At 32.3% G+C, this 22,291-nt stretch overlaps 3 protein-coding genes across 3 annotated transcripts; 2 read left to right on the forward strand and 1 right to left on the reverse strand.

Moving 5' to 3' along the window:
• Positions 1-2,475: 2,475 nt before the first annotated feature.
• LOC107025263 lies at positions 2,476-13,226 on the reverse strand. The gene is made up of 5 exons (XM_027918545.1): positions 12,757-13,226; positions 10,223-11,399; positions 10,064-10,079; positions 6,897-7,227; positions 2,476-4,177 (listed from the first exon to the last, which is right to left on the reverse strand). Exons 1-5 carry the CDS (start codon positions 13,069-13,071, stop codon positions 2,996-2,998), a joined length of 3,021 nt encoding a protein of 1,006 aa, XP_027774346.1. The 5' UTR covers positions 13,072-13,226; the 3' UTR covers positions 2,476-2,995.
• A 722-nt stretch (positions 13,227-13,948) lies between these two features.
• Positions 13,949-17,078, forward strand: LOC107024678 (receptor-like protein EIX1). The gene has a single exon (XM_015225665.2). The coding sequence runs from the start codon at positions 14,228-14,230 to the stop codon at positions 16,991-16,993; it is 2,766 nt and encodes a 921-aa protein (XP_015081151.1). The 5' UTR covers positions 13,949-14,227; the 3' UTR covers positions 16,994-17,078.
• Positions 17,079-20,397: 3,319 nt separating this feature from the next.
• On the forward strand, positions 20,398-22,291 carry LOC107024536 (syntaxin-31). Its single transcript, XM_015225526.2, has one exon. The coding sequence runs from the start codon at positions 20,516-20,518 to the stop codon at positions 21,518-21,520; it is 1,005 nt and encodes a 334-aa protein (XP_015081012.1). The 5' UTR covers positions 20,398-20,515; the 3' UTR covers positions 21,521-22,291.

The raw sequence follows: 22,291 nt of genomic DNA on the forward strand, positions 1-22,291 counted from the left end.
TATATATATATATATATATTTGCATACATAATTCCTTTTTAATAAATTTATCATAATATTTCTATAAATAGTAATAATAAAAAGTATGCTAAAATCAGTAATTATTTATTAAAAAATAATTATCCAAATAATTTTTCCATAAATATTTAATCCTTCTTTTTTTTTTTTGTTCTCACCCGGTGTCAGGTATCTAAATTGGAGCCTAACTAAATTCAAATTTATTTCTCACAATTTCAAATCAATAAATAAAACGCTTCCTAACAAAGGCGACTCCGTACCTAAAAGAGTCGAGAGAAATAAGGATCCATCCTTATTAGGAAATAGCCACTTATTATTATTTAAAGGTGACACCATTTCGTGCGTGGTGGGCGCCGGCGGCAACGGTAAGCAGCCATGCTGACGGCGTCTGTGCACAGTGATGGAGATAATATTTTTTTAAAATTTTTTAGTGATTCACAATTTACAGCTCAGCCAAAAGAAATGTCCAAAAGAATCCCATACCTAAATCACAATTTTCACTTGATTGCCTTTTTTTTTTTTTTGTTTCTTATACTTTGTTCCAACTTGCTTTTTGTACTCATTTTTCTTGCAATTATAAGCAATGATGCTCATTTCTGGCCGTATGCAACTATCCAGTCTAATTATAGTTGTTCGTTATACTAAAAATATTCATTCAATAATATTTGTTCAATTTAAAAAATTTAAAAATAATTTATTTTTTGTATTTGAGTAAAAATATTTTAAAAGATTATTTAAGTATGTGAAATTGTTTCAAAAAGTCACTCAACTTTGTTTTGTATCAATAAAGTCATTCAACTTATTGATTTTCTTTTATAAAATCACTCAACTTGAACTATTTTTCTAAAAAATAATTATAACCAAAAAATAAATAGATAATTACACAAACCACCCTTCAAGTTTAGTTTTGCAATACCTATTTTAATTATAGTTTAATAATATTATGCTTTAACTCTCTTATTTTATTTACTTCAACAAATGTTTTTTTACTTAATTATTATTAACATAAAAATTTATGATTTAATTAAATTTCTATTTATCATACATTTATTTAATTTTTTATGAATGATATAATTTCTTCCTTCCGTTAATATATACCTTGTCAATTATTTGTATATGATTACATACGCGCATCCATAATGATTAAATGGATAAATTTGATGCTGAATTTAGCTTCATTAAGTTGATCTATACATTCTTTTCATAACCTATGCATTTCGTTTAAGTATTCTTTCACCTTTTTTTTTCTTAAGAAACTGCATGTATGTTGATCAATTTAATTAATGTGTGATAAATGGAAATTTAATTAAATCATAAATTTTTATGTTAATAATAATTATTAGGTTAAGAAAATATTTATTAAAGAAAATAAAATAAGAGAGTTAAACGTAATATTATAAACTATAATGAAAATAAGTATTACAAAACTAAACTTGAAGGGTGGTTGTGTAATTATTTTTTTTATTTTTGGTTATAATGATTTCCTAGAAGAATAGTACAAGTTGAGTGATTTTATAAAAGAAAATTCATAAGTTGAGTGACTTTATTGATACAAAACAAAGTTGAGTTTTGAAATAATTTCACATACTTTAGTGATCTTTTAAGATATTTACTCCTATTTTATTCTTACTATTAAATACTTCATTATTTATCATCTAACATATTTTTCAAAGCATTATTAATATAATAGCAATACTTTATTATTTATTGTTTCTTAAGAGGTGTGTCAAGTCAATAGTGGACAATATTATTGGACACAAGGAATATATCCTTTTGTTTCAATATGTGTAATGGTATTTGATTGAGCACGAAATTTAAAAATAAAATTTTTAAAACTTTTTTTATAATTTAAAACAAGCCATAAATATTTGTATCATTGTAATTCATTTCATTAAAAAATGGTAGTTTTAAGTTAAATTGTACAAAATTCATTAACTATGATCATAATTGAAGTCTTTGTAGTCTTCCTAAGTAATTACTCACTATTAAGAACAAAATGGGGAGAAAATAATTAAACTTATCTAGAACTTTTATGATGAAGTATTGAGAAACCACATAATTTAAACCAAAATTTCTGCTATTACCCTTTGTAAAATTATAAATAATTTTGCAAGTAGTGCAATTTATTATCTCCTAGTAAATAAAACTGCAATAAATGAAAGTATAAATATCGAAAATATTTCGAACATTCATCTTAAACTTTAAACAATTCAATAATTTAGAACAATAAAAAACCCTGAAAAGTTCACTTAATATGAAATAGAGAAGTACTAAATATGGGAAAATATGTAAGAATATACATATCGAACCCATTTAATTTTGAATTTTGAATTTGGTCTCTAATTATTTCCTTGAGTTAATGGCTAATAATTGCTCTTACAATACATTTTATCTTTATAGATTTTGTCCCCTAAAGATCTTCAGCTACACCATATCTCATAACTAAGAAGAAAAAAGAAGACAACAAAGAGATAATATATAGTATTATATCTCTGCAGAAAATTAATTTATTTTAAATTGCATAGAAATGAAAGAAAGAAATTATCATTCCCCTTTTTCTCCCTTTTCTGGTGTCACTTGTCACCCAAAAAAAAAAAAAGTTACAGCTTGTAAAAGTAACGAAGGGAACTTGTAAAAAGAACCACTATCGAAAAGTTACAGCTTGTAAAAGTAACGAAGGGAACTTGTAAAAAGAACCACTATCGCGGAGTTTCAAATTCTATAAATGAATGAAGTTTTACCTGTGAAAATTTGAACTCCATGAATCATGACGCTGCCTATTTTTTGAAAGATAGGACCGAGAAGTGATCACTGAACGCTACCTTCTACCGGCCAAGTCTGCAACTATAGAACAGAGGCAGAGATCATTCTTTTAGATGCAGCAATTCAAAACCCCAATTAATAAAAAGGCAGTAGAAAGTTTTGATTAGTGATCATGACAAAAAATTTAGACAATCGTATAATCCGGCATCCAGTGTCAACAAGTCTCCTCAAGGTCTGTTTCATTAAGTGCCTCGGACTTGCGATTTCCAATTTCAATATACTTATCTAAACCCCCCTCAAATTCTTTCGAGCAGAGACCTCGCACCCTAAGTAAATCTTTAAGCTCTTCTTCTCCTTGAGTATCTCCTTTTGATTGCAAGTACTTCACACAGGAAGCCAAACTGTGGAAGTGTGGCTTCCACCCTGGCTTACTAGCCAAGATTGCTTTCTTCATCGTCTCCACTGCCTTGTCCATGTCATTTTGTACACAATAACCGAGTGCCAGACGATTCCATGAGCTCCCATTGGGATGCTTCCCACTTGCCTCGAGTTGCTCTATGAGTGATATTGCTTTTTCCATATGACCCTTCTTGCAGTAAGCACTTATGAGCAAGTTTGGAATTCGAATGTCAAAGTGTACCCTGTTTGTTTCCCACTCAGCAAATATCTTCTCCGCACCGTCAAGATCATCCAACTTTTCTAGTCCACGTATCATACAATGATAACTTGAATTGTGATGCTTAACTTTTTTATTGTATTTATTCCATATACGATAGACATCATCTTTGTTTCCCATACTAGTATAGAGAGTAATTAGCATGTCAATACCAAGCTTTTCTCTTTTCCCCTTGAGTCTATACTCACATTTCTTCAATGACTCATTAGCCTTTTCTATATCACCAGCTTTCAAGTATCCCTTGGCAACAACTGTGTAAGGACTCCAATTGATCAGCAGCGGATCAGCTTCCATCTTCATCAGAACCTTCTCCATCTCCCTAACATCGGGAACAGATGCATAAGCATTTAAGAGGATACTGTAGGAAATCATATCACCAGAAACTCCCTTGTCTTCCATCTCTAGCATAAGTGACTGTAGCTTCTCAAGATATCCCAATTTAGCATAAAGGGTCATCATAACATTGTATGCTACTGTGCCAGCATAGGCCAACTCCTTCAACTTTTGCATGGTATCTTCTGCTTTTTTTAAGACCATTGCATTAGCATAGCAGTTCAAGAGAGCGCCATATACCTGGTAGGTTCTTAAATCATCTGGAATGCTAGTGAAATATGTCTCTGCGGCTTCCAGACCATGGGCTTTTGATACTAAATCCAGTTCGACTGCAAAATCTCTAGGCGATATATCAAAATCTTTGGACTTCTTAATCCACTCAAAAACCTGTGATTGTATAAGAAGCAGAAATTGCTATTTTGTAAACTGAACCAATACATAAGTTAGGAAAAGAAAAGTTAAGTACGCAACCTAGTCTTTTTTCCTTGGTTCCCCAAAGGCTAGTATTTTGAACGAAAATATGACTGATTAATACACCTTCATGATGTGGACGAATTTATGGAATGCTCTTGTTAAATCAACATTAAACTGATTCAGTTGAAAATATTTGTAGAACATGCAAGTTTACAAGGTATCTGTTACAAAGTCGAGTTGTACAGAGGAATTAATCAGAAACAGTGTTACCAAAATCGCTTAAAGCAAGGCTCAAAACATGTTGAGCGCTTTGCATCGCTTAATGTGCACTTCAGTGTAGTCATCAAAGTTCTAAGACAAACTTATCCACATAAATGAGCATTTCTGAAGAGGTGACACTAAACAATTCATGTTTGTTACTAGTCTTTAATTAAACATGTATATTTTGTATTTTTTCTCATTGTGCCTTTTTACATTGAAGTCCACACTTTATTTGAACTTCGCGCTTAAGCCCTGATGAAAAAGAAAGGTCATGTTGGATGAAGGATAATAATTTGGTTCATGTATAGTTTAAAGATCCACTTCAGGACCTGGTTGACTAATCAAATGAAGCTCTTGTTTCTATGGGAAGAATAATAAGAGAAAAAGCAGGTAAGGAGAGGACTATTTTAGGAATAGTGTTATCAAAGGTGCGCTTAAGGCCTGAAGCGAGGCTCAAAATGTGTTGAGGGCTTCGCCTTGCTTCATGTGCGCTTCAGTGTTGTCATCAAGGTTCTAAGGCAAACATTTCGTTGCCAATGAGCCTCTTGTGAAGAAGTGAAACTAAATAATTGATATTTCACTTTATCATAAACTTTTTCCAATTTCTTTGGTCATATATTTGTCATTCATGTTTATAATTATTAGTCTTGGACTAAACATATATATTTGTATTCTCTTCTCCCTTTGCGCCTTTTTTCATCAAAGCCCACGTAAAGCCCCCATAGACCTAGAGTGTTTTTGTGCTTTTTGCCTTTGATAACACTTTTTAGGAACGACTCTTAGAATACTCAAAAGTCCAAAATCAGACAAGCCCAACAACTCTACAAAAGCTAATCACTCTTCTTAGCTTAAACTTTCGAATTGATTACAATGTGTTTGTATTTATTCGAACAAAGAAAATATTTGCAATATATATTTTTAACAGAAATAGTAATAGCAGAGACTGATAGATAGTTCTTCGGCTAAAGTGCTTCTAAGAATATAGATCGCTCTAATCTTAGGCGTTAGTCTTAATTCCTCACTATAACAAATTTATTAGCAAATTACATATGAAAGCAACACTTCCCCACCCCACCCGCCCCTCCTAAATTTATATCCTCAAAGAGAAGGACTAAAAGGAGTCTTAGAACTCTAGGCATCATCCTAAAGAAAGGTAAAAAAGAGAAGTCTTTAAATCCCTATCACATCCAATTAATGGCCAAACAGAGTAACATTAACAAATTAATGGTTAAGCAAATTGTTGCAGTACAAAAAACTTAAATTAAGTAAGATCCACTTTAAAGCATCTTCAGTCTTAAGCCTGGTATTAAGGAATAAGGCTGATGAAGGTTGACAAACAACATGATGATAGTCAAACTATTCTATGAATTCATGGATGTTTTGGGATTGAAGCTAATTGATAAATATTGCAGTTTAACGCGGGTTAACCAGAACATTCACTTGTAATGCTATGGTTCAGTCCATATCCTTAGCCCTTTTTGTGCTGAAGAGACTAAACAAAACTTTGCCTCTTAAAATAATGAGGAATTTGTACATGAAGCTGAAGCAATACGTAGCCCCTTTGAATCCCTAAAAGATTAAAAGGGATTCCTTATTGGATGTGTGGCATACTAGAAAAAATAAGATTAGAAATGAAGATATTCGGAACTGGGTCTGAGTGGCCTCTGTGGAAGACAAGATACATGAGGCAAAACTGAGATGATTTGGCCATGTAAAGAGATACACGAATGCCTAGTGTGGAGGTATGAGGTATTGATAGAGGTTGGACAAAGAAACTAATGGAGAGGTGATTGTGAAAAGGTGATAGAGAGGACATGACACAACTTCAACTTATCAAACACATGATCTGTGGATAGGGGCTTATGGAAGATACCAATTAGGGTCAATGGTCAATAAGTAGTTGAGTGTTGTCTCACTTATCTTTCCATATTCATAGTCGTACTATTATTCTTGTAGTTTCTAATTCTATGTTGCTCGAACTCTTCAAAAATGCCAACGGGTGCTTGTTGGATTCGCCAAAAGTAGTGTATTTTTGGAGAATCCGAGAGGGGTCGGCATCAAAAGTAGAGAGTCCGCGCAACTAAGAGTTTCTTGTTTCTTCGACTTCTATCACACTTATTGTTTCTTGTACTTCGATTCTCGTATTATTTCATTATTGTCATGCCTTGTTTACTTCTTTCCCTGAGCTGAGGATCTATTAGAAACAACCACTCTAGGTCTACATACACACTATCCTCCCCACAGGCCACTTGCGGCGTTCTCCTTCAATGAATTCTACCAGATGAACTTGAACAATAGACCAAATTCAAAAACTCCCCCACCCCCACCCCCAAAATGAAGTTCGTTTCAATTAGTATGATTTTCGCAAATTAATTATGTAAAGGAAATAATCCAAATTGCAGAAGTAAAAAGCAATATAAAAGACAGAGACCTGAAGGGCATGATTGTAGCGACGGTAAGCTCGAAACTGTCTGACGATAATCTGTAGGTCTTCATACCTAATGGGGTTTTGTTCAGTAACCCATTTGTCGAGTACAGATATGACGGAGTCCTTAGAGCGTGTCAAATACAGTAGCTTACTGTTCAGAGCATTCTTTGGAGACGCTTGTTCATCTTTATCAGGCAAAAATAAGGAGGCTAGGGTTTCAGTATTTGTAGAATATGAAGAAGAAGAAACCCTAAAAAAACAAGTACTGAATTTCCACCATGATTGTTGAACAAGTTTCACCATTCTTACCAGAAATGCAGAGTATGCCTCACTCCTTCACAACACTCTTGTAACCCTTCTTGCAATAAAAAAAATACTAATATTTTTTTAAAAAAAATATTTGAAAATAATATTTTAGTTTGACTTGACAAAAAGAATTTTTAAAAAAGGCCATTTGTAATACTTATGATTTAAAACAAATGATAGATATTTATTTATTGTGATTATAAATTATTTTTAAATTAAAATTACTATTTGATATAAAAATATGTCATTCGTTTCTAACAAGAAATTGAGTAGTATAAATTGGAACAAAGAGATAAGTACTTGTTTAAATAAGTGTATCTTTAATTTATTGGGCAACTTTCACATATAGCAAACATACAATTCATATTTGTATGTTATAGCAAAGTTTGCATAATTGCACCCCATATCAAACATATAAATGTATAATTCGCTATACATATACAATTGAAGCGAATTGTATAAACGAAGTGTATAAAACGAGAAAGAGAAAGAGACTTGGGCAGAGAATTGTATAAAACGAAGTGTATAAAGCGAATTATATGATTGTAAGTGTATAGAACGATTATACAATTTGAATTTGTATAAAATGAGAAAGAGAGAAAGGCAAAAGAGACTTGGGCAGGGAATATATAATTGAATCAAATTATATAAAACGAGAAGAGAGAAATTATATACAATTTGAATTTGTATAAAACGAGAAAGAGAAAGCCAAAAGAAACTGGGTAGGAGAGTATTTTTATTGTATAATTATAAATGTATAGGACGAAAATATTTTTTTTTATGTGTATATATAATTTTTTCTTGCTTTATACAAACAGAAATATAATTTATACATTTCGTTTCTGTTTGTGTAAGTGAGAGAGGCGAGCAAGATTAGGAGAGTGGCGAGCGAGATCTGAGAGAGGGGAACAAAAATATATGTATTTATACAATTTCCTCTCGCTTTATACAAATAGAAATAGATTTTATACACTTGTGTTTGTATAAAAATGAGAGGAAGCGAGCAAGAGAGGAGAGTGGCGAGCGAGAGTTTGAGGGAGAGAGGTGACTGATAAACATTAGCTACCGAACACAATTAAATCAAATGATTGTTATAGCAATTAATTTAGTTTATTGGTTTGCCATTATATATAATTTTTGCTTATTTATTTGGTTGATTTTTATTTTCTTAAAAAAATGTTTTTTTTTAAAAATATTTTGAACAATTAAATATTTGAATCATTTCTCAATTAATTACTTAAAAACTTAAAAAGTGTTGGCTGTCAATTTTGCCGGGTGAGTTTTAGTTGTCTATGTTTTGAGTGGCAATAAAAATAAGTCATAAATATTTACTTGTTTATAATTTATCTTACTAGGGATAACAAAAAAAATAAATTAAATTGTTCGTCTCAAAATAGTTATGGTATTTTTAATTTTTATGTGTTCTTTAGAAAACATTAATTAGGAGGGGCGTTTGATTATTACTACTCTCTTCGTCCGGAATTGTTTGTCATGTTGCGCTGATCGAAAGTCAATTTGACTAATTTTTAAAGATAAATAAGATTATATTAATTTGATATTTTAAACAAAAAAATTAGATATTCTAAAACTATATGAAAAGTACTATAAATTACAATTCTTTACATATTAATACGATGAAAAAATACATTTTAAAATATTACTAAATTTTTTTATAGTTTGACTCTAAAAATAAAAATCATAACAAACAATACCGGACGGAGGGAGTACTAGGAGTAATCTCTATTCATAATTTCATACTCTATTTATGTGCCATGATTGAAGAATATACTTACTTCATTTCTATTACAAGTCACCATTTCAAAATATCATTTTAAATTTTACGTTTCTTAAGAAAATAAAGTAAGTTTACCATTGTATCTTTATTTTATGATTTTTTAAAGTCAAGTTTTCAATAAATAAATATAAATTTGTTTATTTTTTATTGACTTAATTGACTCTTGATCTTTGATAAATTTTTAGTTTTTATATGTCGGTCAAATTGATATTTTCAAGGTCAATAGCTCTCAAGTATAAAATAATAAGAATAATATCATTTATGCATTGATTTATGAAATGATAATAAAAACGACATATAAATAGGAACACAGGAGTAGTAAAAGATAACTTCTTTCTCATTTTTCTGGCATCACTTCTCAGCAAAAAAAGGAAAAGTTACAACTTTGTAAAAGTAACTAAGGGAACTTGTAAAAAGAATCACTATCGCGGAGTTTCAAATTCTACAGGTGAATTGAAGTTTTACCTACAAAAAATTAAAGAAAGCAATTATTATTCCTTCTGTCTCCTTTTTTTGGTGTCATTTTTCAAAAGAAAAAAAAAAGCAAAATATATAATTGTGTCCTTTAACTTGACTTCAAATCACATTTATATCTTTCAATTTTGGATGTGCGCAAATAAACACTTAAACATGTATAAAGTTGAACAAATAGACACATCTGTCCTACATGTCATCCTACATATCATTTTTTGTCCTACGTGGTGTCCTACATGCAATAGACACAACTGTCCTACATGTCATCCTACATATCATTTTTTGTTCTACGTGCATTGTGTCATGTAGGACTCATGTGTTTATTTATTTAAAAGTTGGATAGTTAAAGTGTCTGTTTGTGCATTATGAAAGTTGAGGTCAAAGTTAAAATTTGAAGCCAACTTTAGAATCCAATATATGTATTATGCCAAAGTTACAATAGAAGTAACTAAGGAAACTTGTAAAAAGAATCACTGTTCCAGAGTTTCAAATTCTACAAGTGAATGGAGTTCTACCAACGGAAATTTGAACTCCATGAAAATTGCCTATTTTCCAAAAACAGGACCGAAAAGTGACCAATGAACGCTACTTCTACCTGTCAAAGTCTGCAACTAAACAACAGAGCCAGAGATCATTCTTTTAGATTCAGCAATTGAAAGGCAGTAGAAAGTTTTGATTAGTGATCATGAGAAAAAATTAGAAAAATCATATAATCCACTATCCAGTGACATAGTTTTTTCCTACTATTGTCAACAAATCTCCTCATTGTCTGTTTCATTAAGAGCCTCAGACTTGCGATATCCGATTTCAATATACTTATCTAAACTCCTCTCGAATTCTTTCGAGCAGAGACCTCGTACTCTAAGTAAATCTTTAAGCTCTTCTTCTCCTTGAGTATCTCCTATTGATTGCAAATACTTTACACAGAAAGCCAGACTCTGAAAATGAGGCTTCCACCCTGGCTGACTAGCCAAGATTGCTTTCTTCATCGTATCCACTGCCTTGTCCATGTCATTTTGTACACAATAACCGAGTGCTAGACGATTCCATGTGCTCCCATTGGGATACTTCCCACTCTCCTCGAGTTGCTCTATGATTGATATAGCCTTTTCCATATGACCCTTCTTGCAGTAAGCACTTATGAGCAAGTTTGGAATTCGAATGTCAAACTGTACCCTGTTTGTTTCCCACTCAGCAAATATCTCCTCTGCTCCATCAAGAGCATCCAACTTTTCCAGTCCACGTATCATACAATGATAACTTGAATTGTGACGCTTAACTTTTTGCTTGTATTTATTCCATATACGATAGACATCATCTTTGTTTCCCATACTGGTATAGAGAGTAATGAGCATGTCAATACCAAGCTTTTCCCTTTTCCCCATGAGTCTATGCTCGCATTTCTTCAATGACTCGTTAGCCTTTTCTCTATTACCAGCTTTCAGGTACCCCTTTGCAACAATTGCGTAAGAACTCCAATCAATCAGCAGAGGATCAGCTTCCAATTTCATCAGAACCTTCTCCATCTCCGAAACATTGGGAATAGATGCATATACATTTAAGAGGATATTGTAGGAAATCAAATCACCAAAAATTCCATTGTCTTCCATCTCTAGCACAAGTGATTGTAGCTTCTCAAGATATCCCAATTTAGCATAAAGGGTCGTCATAACATTGTACGCCAGTGTGCCAGCATAGCCCAACTCCTTCAGCTTTTGCATGGTATCTTCTGCTTTTTTAAAGACATTTGCATCAGCATAGCAATTCAAGAGAGCACCATATACCTGGTAGGTTCTTGAATCATCTGGAATGCTAGTGAAATATGTCTCTGCAGCTTCCAGACCATGGGCTTTTGATACTAAATCCAGTTCGACTGCAAAATCTCTAGGCGATATATCAAAATTCTTGGACTTCTTCATCCACTCAAAAATCTGTGATTGTATAAGAAGCAGAAATTGCTATTTTGTAAACTCAACCAATACATAAGTGAGGAAAGAAAAGTTAAGTACGCAACCTTGTCTTTTTTCCTTGGTTCCACAAAGGCTAGTATCACAATCAAAAAAAGGACTGATTAATACAGACTTCATGATCCAGGCGAGTTTAGGGATTGCTCTTGTTAAATCAACATTAAACTCATACAGTTGAAATATTTGTAGAATATGCAAGTTACAAGGTATCTGTCACAAAGTCGGGTTGTACAGAGGAGTTAATCAGAAATAGTGTTTGCAAAGGCACACTTAAGCCCTGAAGTAAGGCTTGAAACATCTTAATGTGCTTCAGTGTTGTCATCAACGCTCCAAGACAAACTTATCCATACAAATGAGTGTTTCCTGAAGAGGTGACACTAAGCAATTGATGTTTCACTAAACAATTCATGCTTATTATTATTAATCTTGGACTAAGCATGTATATCTGTATTATTTCTCCACTGCACCTTTTTACATTAAAGCCCACGTTTTATTTGAGCTTACCAATATGGAGGATAATAATCTGGTTCATGTATAGTCTTTTTTGTGCTGAAGAGGCTGAAGGAATACTTAGCCTCTTAAAATAATGAGGAATATGTACATGAACCTGAAACAATACTTAGCGTCTTCAAATTCCTAAAAGATTAAAAGGGATTTCATAATGGATGTGTGGGCATACTAGAAAAGATAAGGTGGGGAGTGGCCTCTATGGAGGACAAGATACAGTAGGTCAGACTGAGATATTCTGGACATGTGAAGAGGACATACATGGATGTCCCAATGTGGAGGTATGAGAGGTTGACTATGGATGGTTTCAGGAGAGGTAGAGGTAGACCAAAAAAGCTTATGGAGATGTGATTGTGGAGAGGTGATTAGACAGAACATGTTGCAGCTTCAACTTAAAAATTATATGGATTAGGGTAGACTGTTAGTACATAGTTGAGTGTTGTCTCAATCCGTCCGTACTAGTAGTCGTAGTATTACACTTTCTAGTTTCTTCTTTATTCGACTTCTGTTATTATTATTTTATCATTCCTTGTACTATGGCTATCATATAACTTCACTCCTATTATTTTCTTGAGTTCAGAGTTTATCAGAAACAGTCTCTCTAGTTCGAGCTAAGGTCAACCTACACACTAAGCCACTTATGGGATTACAGTAACCTTTTCTAAAAAAAATGAGATTATTCTCCATTTCCCTATTAACATTCTCCTTCAATACCAGAAAACAGACCAGATCAATTAATATAGTTCTAGCAAATCAACCACGGACATTATCTAAAGGAAGTAATCAAAATTGCAGAGGTAAAAAAGAAAGAAACCTGAAGGGCCTGATTGTATCGACGGTAAGATCTAAATTGTTTGACGATACTCAGTAGTTCTTCATACTTAATGGGATTTTGTTCAGTATCCCATTTCTCCAGTACTGATATGACGGATTCCTTAGAGCGATTCAAATAGAGTAGCCTATTGTACAGAGCATCCTTTGCAGACGAGGTTAACGGTTTACAAATTTGTTCATCTTTATTAGTCAAATCTAAGGAGGCTATAGTTTCAGCTATTGTAGAATATGAAGAAGAAACCCTAACAAAACAAGTTCTGAATTTCCACCATGATTGTTGAACAAGTTTCATCATTCTTACCAGAAATGCAGAGTATGCCTCACTCTTTCACTCTTCATTTACCCTTGTGCCAATAAAAATTGTCTAAGAGGCAGGATAAATATATTCCAACCATGATAAATGATATGCAAATATTTACCCTCATATTTTTGTGAGATATTAATGTTTCTGTTTAAAAAACTAGGAGTAGATGGGAATGTAATACTCCCTCCATAGGTATTGTTTGTGATAATTTCTATTTTTAGAGCTAAAATTATAAAAATTTTGACTAATATTTTAACATGTATTTTTTCAACATAGTAATATGCAAAAAAAAATTTCAACATATTAATATGCAAAAAATTGTAATTTATTGTACTTTTCATATAGTTTAAGAAAATCTAATTTTTTGATTTAAAATATCAAATTAATGTGATCTAATTTACCTTTAAAAATTAGTGAATTGACTTTCGATGACAAATAATTCCGGACGGAGAAAATGTTTATTTTTTTTCCCTTTTTTTAAAGTAAAAAAAGGATATATTTGAAAATGAGTTAAATTTCAGATTCAGAAAAATAACTTAGCCTTTTTTAATTATTTAGTCTTTATTTATAAATTTTGCCGTGTAAATTTGAGTTGCTACTTTTTGACTGATAAAAGAACTGATAATATTTTGTTCTAGATTTGTTAACTAACAACACAAACCTGAAGAAAATTGACAACAAAATTGTCCATTTCCTGAAAATCTTCCTTACTTTAATAATCCTTCCGTCCATTTTTACTTGTTCATATAGATTTGACACACTCGTTAAAGAACAAAATGTAAAACGATACATTAAATTTCGAATTCTATGTGAATTCTACATATCTTTAATTTAACATTACAAGATTTAAAAATTATTTTAATTTTTTAAATTTCGTAACAAGTTAAAATCAGACAAATGAAACGAAAGAGTAATGCAAAACGTGCCAATTAAGAAGACTATTAAACTAATTCATGTCCCAAGAAGTCATCTAATCATGGCCAAATAATAGAGAGAATATTTTAGTCTATGTTCTTTCTCTCTATATTCACACGTTAGTTGTTACAGATGATAAAATAATAATCTAATTCATAGAGCAGGTATACAGTTGTTAGATTTTCAGATTTTTCATTTGATCTTTGTCTGTACTTTGATCAATATTCTGAAGATGAGTGTATCTAAAAAATTCATTCAACAGCTTATTGTGTTTGACATTTTTGTCGCGCTGTCAGTTACCAGTGGTGTTGTGTTCAGTTCAGGAGTTGCTGATGGGAATATCAATTGCCTTCAAACGGAATTAGCAGCTCTTCTCAGTTTCAAACGGGAGTTGTTAGATGTCCGTGGACGTCTTTCTTCATGGGGAAATGAAGGATTTAATCAAGATTGTTGCACATGGAGAGGTGTCCAGTGTGACAATCAAACCAGAAATGTCATTAGACTCGACCTTCGTGGTCCTTCTGGTCCTAATGCATCTGCTTCCATTGCGCCGTTGATAGGTAAGATAAGTCCTGCCTTACAAGACTTGAAGCAGTTAAAGTATTTGGATCTTAGTTACAATCGAATTTCAGGAGGTATACCGGACTTTCTTGGTACTCTGAGTAAGTTGGAATACCTCAACTTATCTTGTATTGGTGATGATTTTACGACAGTTCCTAATCTTGGCGATCTTTCTAGCTTAAACACCCTTGATTTGAGCTATAATGATTTCCTATCTGTGAATAACCTTGAGTGGATTTCGAGTCTTCATCAATTGAGATATTTTGCCATACGTTACGTTAATAATCTGAATAATTCTGTATATACCTGGCTGTTTAAGCTGAGTAATCTGACTCACCTTGATCTCTCTGGTAATACTTTATCTGGTCAAATTCCTGATGCTTTTTGGAATATGAAATCCTTAAAACACCTTGATCTGTCTCGGAATGCGCTTGGAGGTGGCTTCCCTAGATGTCTTGGTAACAGTAGTAATTTGAAGTTCTTGCGACTGTCTTCCAACAATCTAGATGGGCAGCTACCTGAGATAATGAATAACTTGTTATGCGTGTCACATTCTCTCGAGTACCTGAACCTAGAAGAGAATCACATTGGTGGTTCACTGACTGCTATTGTAGCAAAGTTTGCATCTTTGAGAGAACTGAGGCTCGGACATAATAAGTTGAATGAATCCATCCCGGGAGCTGTGGGAGAACTACCAAGTCTTGTTCTTCTGGATTTATCTTGGAACAGAATCACAGGATCAGTCCCTGATCTTTTTCTGTTATCGTCGTTGAGGGAATTGCATCTTTCTCATAATCAGTTAACTGGTGTAACGGAGAGTATTGGACGTCTTTCCAAACTTGAGAAGTTGTACCTTGACTTCAATCAGCTTGAAGGCACAATATCTGAAGCTCATTTGTTCAAGCTCTCACAATTACGTGAGCTAGACCTCTCTTATAACACTCAACTACATATTCGAGTCAGTTCAGATTGGCTCCCGCCTTTTCAGCTGGATCTCATTCGTTTTACCCACTGCAAATTGGGTCCTCAATTCCCAAACTGGCTGAGGAATCAAAACGACATTTCCGAGCTTGATTTCTCAGTTTCTGGACTTTCGAGAGACGTTCCTAGTTGGTTCTGGGAGCAGTTGCCTGGATTGACCTTCTTAAACCTTTCTTACAATGATATAGAAGGAAATGTACCCGATCTCTCAAAGAAGATGAGTGATCTTCTTTGCATAGATTTAGCTACAAACAAATTCACCGGTCCAATACCAAGATTTCCTACCAGTGTTATAACAGTTGATCTCTCCAACAACATGTTTTCCGGTACCATCTCCTTCATTTGTGACAATTTTGATTACTTGGGATATGTTGATCTCTCAGACAACAGGTTGTCCGGAGAGCTTCCTCACTGCTGGACGCTTAGAAGTATCGTGCATCTTAACTTAGGGACTAATAACTTCTTCGGGGAGATACCTGATTCGATAGGATCATTGCAGACAATGGGAATGCTGCATCTTCAAAATAATCATTTGACAGGAGAACTACCTCAGTCCCTGGCAAATTGCAAGAAGTTAAGGGTTATAGACGTTCGGTCTAATAACTTGTCTGGTGAAATTCCAGCATGGATTGGGAATAACATATCTAATATCATTATTGTTATCTTAAAATCCAACAGGTTTAGTGGAAGCATACCTTCAACCATATGCCAGCTAAAAGAACTTCAAATCTTGGACTTATCTGAAAATAAGATATCCGGGATCATACCAAAATGTATCAACAGCCTCACTGCAATGACCGAAGAAGAGAGCACAATGCAACAAATCAAGAGTTGGTATTTTCAAGTCGATGATGAAGGTAATGTCAAAATAAATGCCTCATACGACGAGACTACAGCTTTGATGTGGAAGGGACGACAATTTGAATACAGCAGCATACTTGGTATGGTAAAGAGCCTCGATCTTTCAAGCAACAACATGGTGGGAGAAATCCCTATTGAAATTACATCTCTTGTAGGTTTGCACGGTTTGAACCTGTCGAGCAACACCTTAACCGGCAGCATCCCTCTGAGGATTGGTGAAATGAAGGCACTGAATTTCCTAGACTTAAGCACAAATGATCTTACAGGGGAAATTCCTGCTAGCCTTTCACAGTTAAGTCACTTGGGAGTCTTGAACTTGTCTTACAACAACTTGTCTGGTCGAATCCCTTTAGGCGAACAGTTACTGACTTTCAACAACAGATCCTACATTGGAAATCATGGTCTTTGCGGCTCTCCACTAACAGAAGCTTGCTCTCTGGAGGAACTTCCTCGAGTTTCAACGTTGAGTGATGAGGACGAGTTTATAACTCCAGAATTTTATGTTAGTATGGGAATCAGCTTTATTTCTGCATTTTTGGGAGTCTCAGCTCTGATGTTGAATAGAAGGTGGACTTATGGTCTACTTAGATACTAGGAAATCAATAATGTAACATCACACAGTTAAATGTAGGTTTACTTACATACCATGATAAGTAGTTATTAATCTCGAGTTCTTGAAACTTTGCATTTGCCTGAATTTTTATTCGATGTGCATTGTACACCACACGAATCAGCTAATCCTCGAATATTTATACTGTACAAGTTGTTTTTATCTAACCTTTGTGTCGTTTTCTCAAGCAAAACCATTCATTTTAAGGAGCACCATAGATCATCTGAGTGCAAGCAAGAGCAAACCTCATCCTCTGCCTCCCATTGTTAGAAGAGAGTAATGCAGTAAAATCATGGCATCTACAATGGACTTTTTCTACTAATATTTCATATGGAGAGCTTATTTTGTTATCGAGAAATTAAATTTAAATCTCGGTAATCATAGAGTTACCGTTTATCGGTAGGAGGTATCAGGTATTCGATAAAATTAGTTGAAACGTGTATGTTGACCCAAACACCACAATTATCAAACAAATACTTACAACTTGGTAATGCCTACATGGAACTCAATATTGATAGCTTGAATTACTGATTACATGGAATAATTATAAGATGTATACTTTTTCAATTTCTTCTTTTTATCTCTATTTTAAATTTTTTGTTATAATTTTATTTGTTTCTATTATTTTAAATTCTTTTTATTTTTATTTTTCATCATCTATTATTTATTATTTATTATTATATTTCATTTTCTTGTCATTCTCATTCTATATTTTTATGCTATTTTTCGTGTTATCTATTTCATTTATTTATTCCGTCTTTGTTTTTCATTAACATAATTTTGTTAATAATTCGACTTTTTCTTGCAAATCCTCTCTTTTCCGCTTTCTAAGGAATGTCAAGCCTGTCTGTTTATGAATCCTCTGTTCATGAATCGGATGTGCTTTAATTTTTAAATTGAAGTAGAGTTTCTTGTTGAATAAGATTATAGATTTATGTTTTTCTTTTCTTTTAAATCATATTTATATAGGTTAAGTTGAAATTTGACATAAGAGTATTACGTTAGGATTTTTATTTTGAATTTTAAACTTTTGCTATATTTTCAATCTCATTTGTTTTTGTAGAATTGACTTGATATTTCACAATGTAAGTCATTTATTTTTTTAGTTAGACTTAATAACTTATTTCTTTGTCAAATATTTTCATAATTTATGACATTATATTTATAATATAATCTTTTTGTCTAACATGTATTTTATAATGCATGTAGAAATTTCGTACTTTTAACTTTTATTATTAATTTGATTAATATATACTCTATTTAAAAAACATAAATTATTTATTGCAATATTAATTAAGAACATATGTTTATTGACGAAAATATTTTCAGAAGATAATATATATTTTAATTATTTAATTTGAAATCATATATAAAATCTCTTATTTAATAGTTTAACCTTATAATTATAATTGTGCAACAAAACAATATATTAAAAACTAATTACTATTTTCTAGTACTCCCTCCGTCCAGAATTGTTTGTCAGGATAAAATCATGTATTTCCCTCAAAAGAAAATTTAATACAAAGTATAATTTGATTAATATAACCCTACTATATCAAGAATATTAAAAGTTTACATAATTTTTCAACTAAACAAAATGAAATAATTATTAAGAACAAAATAAAAAAAAACTAATTATTTCTTAATTGTTTAAATTGACAATTAATCTTCGCATCTATTTTCAGTTTGGTTGAGATTCTCATATTAAATTTCTTGGTTTTAATTCTATCAAATTGATTCCATTTGAATATTTATACGATGTGCCATTTTGAGAGACTAAAATAAATTGTTCCTTTGCTATGTATTTTCATGAGTTTATCTTGTTGAGTAAAGTATTTCGCTGCTTAGTTTGTCAGGTTCAGAGCTCGCTTGTGGCCATCAATAATTTTCGAGTGTCAATCTCGCAAAGGGTGTAGGTTTGAAGCGTGACAAAAATGAAGGAAATAGAAAAATAACTTTAAAATGAGTTGAAGATTTAATTTAATGAAGAGTTTTGTTAATATAAACCTAAGTTATTTGTATTAAAAAAATAGACAAAAATCAAATCTAATAAATTTTTGAATACTTAAATTAAATCAGTAAATGCATAGTTAAGAGACTAAAAACAATAAATGCATAATTAAGAGACCAACACTAATAATTTTTTAAATAATTAAATAACTAAATCCAGTAAGATAATTTAGAGACTATTTTTATTCCTATAATTAAGAGACTATTTATATCATTTTCTAGATTTCTAAATATTAGATGGAAGGGAATTGATTTTTTCTTTAAAAGAATCATCACATTCTTTAAAAATGTGTATCTTCAAGACATTTCATTTATGAAAAAGAAAAAGAAAAAGAACGTCTCGTTCTCCATTATTGTCACTATGTTTATAAACTAAACTCCATCGATTCTTAATTACTTGTTTAATTTTTTAATTTTTTTTTAATTATTTACCATTATAACAAATTAAAAAAAGATATTTTTTAAATTTATTTACTCTTAATTTATTGTTTTGAAAAAGATAGAACTTTTTAAAAATCTCAAGTTTTTGATTCATTTACTTCATAATTAATAGGTGAAAAATGGTGAACTCACTATATCAATTATTGTTTTCTTAATAAGTGTATCAATTCAAAAGTAAACAACTAATTAGAAATAATGAGAATAGCTGATTAAAAAAAAGATTCCTCCGATTTGAAATTCATCAAGTTGAAAGAAAGAAACGAGTAAAGAGTTAGCTGAGTTATCACAAGGTCATAAAGATAAAAGGGAAAAAGTCTTGATATATTCCTCAATTTTATCATTTAGAGCTGATATACCTTACTATAAAAGTTGGTATTAAAAATGATTCATATATACTCATACTATTATACAAATAACGGTATTTATATACCATTTCTAATAGTTTGAAAGTTTAATTGTCATTTCTCGCATTTAAGTATGGAAGTAAAAAAAAATAAAAATAAAAACAATTTAAGTATATTTTTAACGCTTACCTCATTAAACTATCATCATTTTGTAAATTTTCTACCAAAAATGTCTCAAACTAAAATTTAGTCTATGTAGTTTATCCATGTAATTTTAGAGCATACTATATAATATACTCTTTAAGTTGGCTTCAAATCATATATATGTCCTTTAACTTTGGATGTGCACAAGTAGGCACTTAAACTTGTATAAAGTCGAACAAATAGACACATATGTCCTACATGACATTCTACGTGTCATTTTTTGTCCTATGTGGTGTCTTACGTGTATTGTTCCATGTAGGACTCATGTGTTTATTTATTTAAAAGTTGAATAGTTAAAGTGTCTGTTTGCGCATTATGAAAATTAGAAGTCAAAATTAAAATTTGAATCCAAATTTATTATCCAATATATGTATTATGCTTAATTTTAATAAGTCACCCTTGTTTCTAGCCACCAAAACATGAGGAAACTCTAACCAGATGCAGAAGGCTAAGCACAGAAAGTTGAAAAGAACAACAAACCTTACAACTTTTTTTTCCCCATTTGCCAATGGCTTCTTCCGGAGCTTGGACGTATCGAGATCGAACTTCCGAGTTCGCGTCTTTGTCCAAAACATTGAAGAAAATCGCAGGAACTACCGGATCAGATCATGAATCACAGCAGAATTCTGCCTCTTCTACCACAAAGCTACTACCAATTCCAGATCGATCTGAATTCAACAAGAAGGCTTCGAGAATCGGATTGACAATCCATCAAACCTTTCAGAAAATCGATAGGCTAGCTAAATTGGCAAAACGATCATCAATTTTCGACGATCCAAGCAAGGAAATTCAGGAATTGACAACTTTCATAAAAAATGATATCACATCACTCAATGTTGGAGTTTCTGATTTACAAGCCCTTCAAGACATGGATGTAGCTGATGGAACTCATTCGAAAGATACAATTGTTCATTGTACTGCGATTTGTGATGATCTGAAGACGAGACTTATGGTAGCTACAAAATCATTCCAAGAGGCACTTACAATAAGAACGAAGAATATGAAAGCTCACGAAGATCGAAAACAGATATTCTCTACAAATCTCTCTAGAGAAAATCCTTTGAAACAACCTCCAAAGACTATAGCAGAGCCACCTCCTTGGTCAACTTCTCAATCATTAACGGCAATAGATGCTCAGGGAAGCAACCAATTAAGACGGAGATTGGCTTCAGACAATCCTCCGTCTAACGAATTGGAAATGTCAATGTTACAAGATCAGGTTCCGAGACAAGAAAGTTACTCTCAGAGTAGAGCAACTGCTCTTCAAAATGTTGAATCGACTATTTCAGAATTGGGCGGAATATTCACACATCTAGCTACGATGGTTGCACAACAAGGTGAGCTTGCTATAAGAATCGACGATAACGTTGATGAGTCATTGACAAATGTTGAAGGTGCACAAGGTGCTTTGCTAAAGTACTTGAATCGAATATCATCAAACAGGTACCTCATGATCAAAATTTTTGTTGTTGTGATCCTTTTTCTCTGTGTATTTATATTTTTTCTGGCGTGATATCGGTCCGGAGTGGTGGATATTCACTGTAATTGTTACATGTTGTGAGCTTATTAGTAATCAAAAACCGATTTTTCTCGATAGCTTGCTCTGAGATGTGTACTTTGTAACTTAGATGCTGGAGTAGCAAATTTCCTCCAGATAAACAGACAAATTATATTGATACAAACGATCAATGGTTTGGTAGAGTGAACAACTCTACTAAAGCTAACATTCTTAAGAGTCGAGTTTAGTACTTTGATGGAGTGAACAAATCTACTCAAGTTACAATCATATCGTTATACTGGACTATGATGTGGGTGAACTATCTTTCAAAGTGTACTATAGATTTGTCATTTTCCACTAAAAGACTCACTATTGATCGGTGTCAATCTTTGGCGGATAAAATTAGTGCCAGAATCATTTGCTGGATGTACAGACAGAATAGAGTTGATTAGATCAGTGTTGTTTGGCATCAAGGCTTATTGACCACACTGTAGCCTGTTTCAAGTATGTGATCATACTATTATGTGGAGGTTTGGCTGAAGATATCACGTTAGCTGGGATAAAAGAGAACCATTCTAAATATAGGAATGACAATGGGGCAGAACGGGTTGAGGCTTGAATTGGAGTTAAACTTATATTTCAACTCTTATCCACAATAGTAACATTCAATATTCATCAATATGTAATTGGAGTTGAAGTTCTCTTGGCTTGTGTTTTGTTTAAATTTGTATAAAATTCGTATAGACCTGCACCTTACATCAGCTTTTAAAAAATTATTCTACCTTA

This window comes from Solanum pennellii, chromosome 7, assembly GCF_001406875.1.
Source record: "Solanum pennellii chromosome 7, SPENNV200".
Lineage (NCBI taxonomy): Eukaryota > Viridiplantae > Streptophyta > Magnoliopsida > Solanales > Solanaceae > Solanum > Solanum pennellii.

Bases quoted from the DNA above. Each gene is read 5' to 3' on its own strand.
- LOC107025263 (XM_027918545.1), bottom strand. From the start codon at position 13,071: ATGATGAAACTTGTTCAACAATCATGGTGGAAATTCAGAACTTGTTTT. The intron at 11,400-12,756 runs GTTTCTTTCTTT...ATACAATCACAG, and splicing joins GATACAATCAGGCCCTTCAG to ATTTTTGAGTGGATGAAGAA. The intron at 4,178-6,896 runs GTCTCTGTCTTT...ATACAATCACAG, and splicing joins GCTACAATCATGCCCTTCAG to GTTTTTGAGTGGATTAAGAA.
- LOC107024678 (XM_015225665.2), top strand. From the start codon at position 14,228: ATGAGTGTATCTAAAAAATTCATTCAACAGCTTATTGTGTTTGACATT.
- LOC107024536 (XM_015225526.2), top strand. From the start codon at position 20,516: ATGGCTTCTTCCGGAGCTTGGACGTATCGAGATCGAACTTCCGAGTTC.